We start from the raw sequence: 3799 nt of genomic DNA, 5'->3' as shown, positions 1-3799 counted from the left end.
ATGTACCCATACCATAATAAAGGTCTGGTACAAAATGACGATACACGCATTCACAATCGTTATCTTCGTATTCCGTAGTCACTTGAGAGAAGAAGAATACAGCATTAAAATAAGCATTTTTCCAAGAGACAGATTCCATTCCTTTCTTCATTAGCTCCTCTACTGTATCAATATCCCCAATACACTCTCTCTCTACCTTTTTCTTATCGTGCAGTGGTAGCCTCTCATTAAATATGTACTCCCATATCTCATCCATTGATATACCAATAGTAACTGGAGTACCCTCTAACTTAGCCACATCTACTGCTGGTAACAGACACAGCAATCGAATACGAATAGAACGAGGAAGCAATCCCAAACAACTAACAGGAAGATACTTAGGCTTATTAGTATAAGGAGGCTCAGTCAAACTTGATGTGTCCTATGATATACAATAGACACTGTAACTGAAGAGACGCTGGGTGAGAAATCACTCCACGCCTGAGTCTTTCCCAGTAATATATAATCTCATTCTCAGCATCTGTAGTATCACCGTGCTCTGAACGAGGGGAGTCTTCTTCTTCTTCAATATCTGATTCTGAGTCAGGGGCCTCGGGCCTTTCCTCAAGATTGTCATCTGCCATCATTTGATTGAGTAGGATCATGGTTGCAATGAGCACGCCCAGTCGCCCACTCATCTGACCATAATTAGATTACAACTGTTGAGTGTATTGGATTATAAAATTATTTATGGTTATAAAACTTATAATCCTGGATTTAAAAATTCTTCCAAATTTTTTGGATTTTCCTGATTACCAAGGAGGTTCTATGAGACTACAAGCCCATTGCAAACCCCTTGTCATATTATTAAATAATAACATGATTCACCACTCAACAGTTTTAATTTAATTAATTTATTGTTATTACGTTATGCTGAAGCATGTATAATAAGATCATCTTCTTAAGCTCCTAGATTATATACTATTATATATGTGTTATATATAACACAACAATATGGGAGTTGATATCTTGAGACCGAGGATACTTTGAATTGATATCACCCAAGGGCCAAAGGCCCAAAAGTGATATCAATTCAAAGTACCTGAGGTGGAGGGTGTGTCAACCCATATTGGCGTTTTATATATGATAAATCTCATCTATGAATCTTATTAATGATAGGTGTGTGTGTGTATATATATATACATACATATATATAGATAGTGATTTATAATACAAGGGTATAGATCTATTTAATAGCTCTATCCCAACCTCCTTTCACTTACATAGTAATATAGGTGTAGGAAGCTATTGAAAAGTGGGGGGGGGGGGCAGGCACACAGTTGACAATGAAATTAAAATTGACTTGAATGACTTGGTGCATTATTATTATGAGGTGCTTATTGGCATACATGGTTTGAGCTGAAATGGAGTAATTTTCAAAGTAAAAGTGGGGGCAAAGCCCCGATGTCAATAAAAGTGGGGCAGCTGCCCCCCCTCCAATGCCCCTGAGTAAGAGAGAACAGTGGATTTATTGACAGCATGTGTATCTCAGTGTGAGAATTTGCAGCAATGTTTGGTTCACATAATACTTTTACAAAAATGAGAAAATAAGGAATTAGGAATGTGGAAAAAAATGAAGAAACAAAAATTATGGCATGTGAGGTCATAATGAAAAAAGAATGGCCAATAAGAGAAACACAATAACAATAACTTCTAGCAACCTAATAGTAACAATTATTATCAAATAACAATTGTACAATGACAATAATAAATGTACATGTTAGCAAGAGGACAAAATATCAAGAGTATCTATACCTTTGATAATATTAGTCTTGATGTTAGAGTACATGTACATGTGTGTGAATGTTAAATGATAAATGTTACCACACTAATAACGACTTTCTGCATACACTTCAATAGCCATTTCTAAAAGAACACTCATATATGATGGCTTACCAAACTTTCTTCTATCCAGTACATTGATTTTTTTAACTTTAACTGCTTTACAATGCTTCTCCCATAAGTCATATATAGCTTTAACAATTTCATCATTGAGTAAACGATAATTAAAAGTAAGTTCAAAGTGAGGGACATCAGCTGGTGAGAGAGAGGAGAAGATACTCTGAATCATAGAGAAAAAACTTAGAGTAGAAATGTCCCAATTCATTAAACCAAAATGACGTAAGAGATGAATTTTTTCAGATATGAGGCTAGTGAACAAGTCAATGACATCATCAAATACATTCATAATGATATTCCATTCCTGAGCACTGACAATACGAAACAATGAAGATATAGCAGATAAAGTTTCTTTGGTGAAATTTCCATGTTCTAATGAAAAACTTTTAACTTTAATAGATTCCAGACTTGCAAGTGAAGAGAGAATATCCGATTCAAAATACAACATTTTTAGAGAATTAAGAACTAAATTACGAGGAAGGAGAGAGGAGAAATGAGGAGAGAGAGTACAATTGGTTAGTTCCAATGACTTGTTAGATTCTTGCTCATGATTGACGATGAGTGGATCAGTGAGTGGTGGGAAATCAGGACACTCAAGGCGTAAGCTCAAGGTAACTGGGTTGGGTGAAGAAAAAAAATTACGAAACAGTTGGAGAAGAATATTAAAAGAAACTGGGAGTGCAATTTGGTGCGTTTCAAAAGCTAATTCTTTAAAGTCGGGTCTGAGAAGCAAATCAGCAATACATTGGGTAAGTTGACTGTCTTGTAACACAGCATTATTATATTGCATGGAAAAAGATAGCTTTCTAAGCTCCTGATGATGTTGCAGTATCTCAATTATCGAATGAGATATAGACTCGTTTAGAAATATAGGGAGAGACTTTTGAACTCGATGAAATGAACTTTGAAACAGAGGGACATTTGTTAATGGGAAAGGATTATGTGGTTGTTGGTTAGTAGGAAAAGCATCATGTGGAGATAAGTCAACTTTATCAAAGTTATAAGTATTATGATCATTGAATTCAATATCCAGCTCAAGCTGCTTCAAGCTATGTTGTGATGGATCTAATAGGTATGGGAATGCAATGCTAAACTCTGGTTCATCTAGCGATATGAATTTGATAGAACACTTACTCTGTATAAATATGATATCAATACCTTTTTTATAGATTGATGCATCATTTCACTGCAGCTATGGATCGTGATTGCCTCAACTGTCGTCAGCAACTTTATAAAATGATCAAGGAAATGTGTGCTCTCCAAATTGACGTCTTTGAAATGATAATGCGTTATATAGAGATGCTTTAAGGAAACATTGCAATCAGCCATTACCATGACAGCATCCCATAGTGACATGTAAAATTCGCAATCACGTCTTGGAGCATCAGCAGGACTTGGATACATATGTGTATACCTGTCTGGAGTGAGACGAGGACATCTATGTGCACAACGAGCTACACGATGAATACTGTAAGTGGAGTCTGTATTGAAGCATTGGTAGATATCGGTATTAGCTGGATCACTATTAAATGTACCCATGCCATAATAAAGGTCTGGTACGAAATGACGATACACACATCCACAATCTTCATCTTCATACTCTGACATGGTAGTTGCTTGAGAGAAGAAGAATACAGCATTAAAATAAGCATCTTTCCAAGTGACAGATTTCATTCCTTTTTCCATTAGCTCCTCTACTGTATCCATATCCCCAATATACTGTCTCTCTATCTTTTTCTTATCGTGCAGTGGTAGTCTCTCATTAAATATGTACTCCCATATCTCATCCATTGATATACCAATAGTAACTGGAGTACCCTCTAACTTAGCCACATCTACTGCTGGTAACAGACACAGCAAT

The 3799-nt window shown here is 35.9% G+C and overlaps 1 protein-coding gene across 1 annotated transcript in view; it reads right to left on the bottom strand.

Annotated features, from left to right (window-relative positions):
- Nucleotides 1-3793, bottom strand: part of LOC109587930 (uncharacterized) — a 6341-nt gene extending 2548 nt beyond the window's left edge. The window contains exon 1 of the mRNA XM_020004139.1: nucleotides 3148-3793. Coding sequence (XP_019859698.1) covers nucleotides 3148-3729 — 582 coding nt within the window. The 5' untranslated portion in view covers nucleotides 3730-3793. The remainder of the gene's footprint in view (nucleotides 1-3147) is intronic.
- Nucleotides 3794-3799: the final 6 nt, after the last annotated feature.

Source organism: Amphimedon queenslandica, unplaced genomic scaffold, assembly GCF_000090795.2.
Source record: "Amphimedon queenslandica unplaced genomic scaffold, v1.1 AMPQUscaffold_12380, whole genome shotgun sequence".
Taxonomy (NCBI): Eukaryota; Metazoa; Porifera; class Demospongiae; order Haplosclerida; family Niphatidae; genus Amphimedon; species Amphimedon queenslandica.
The sequence above is the reverse complement of the archived record's forward strand: the minus strand, read 5'-3'. Positions and strand labels throughout refer to the sequence as shown.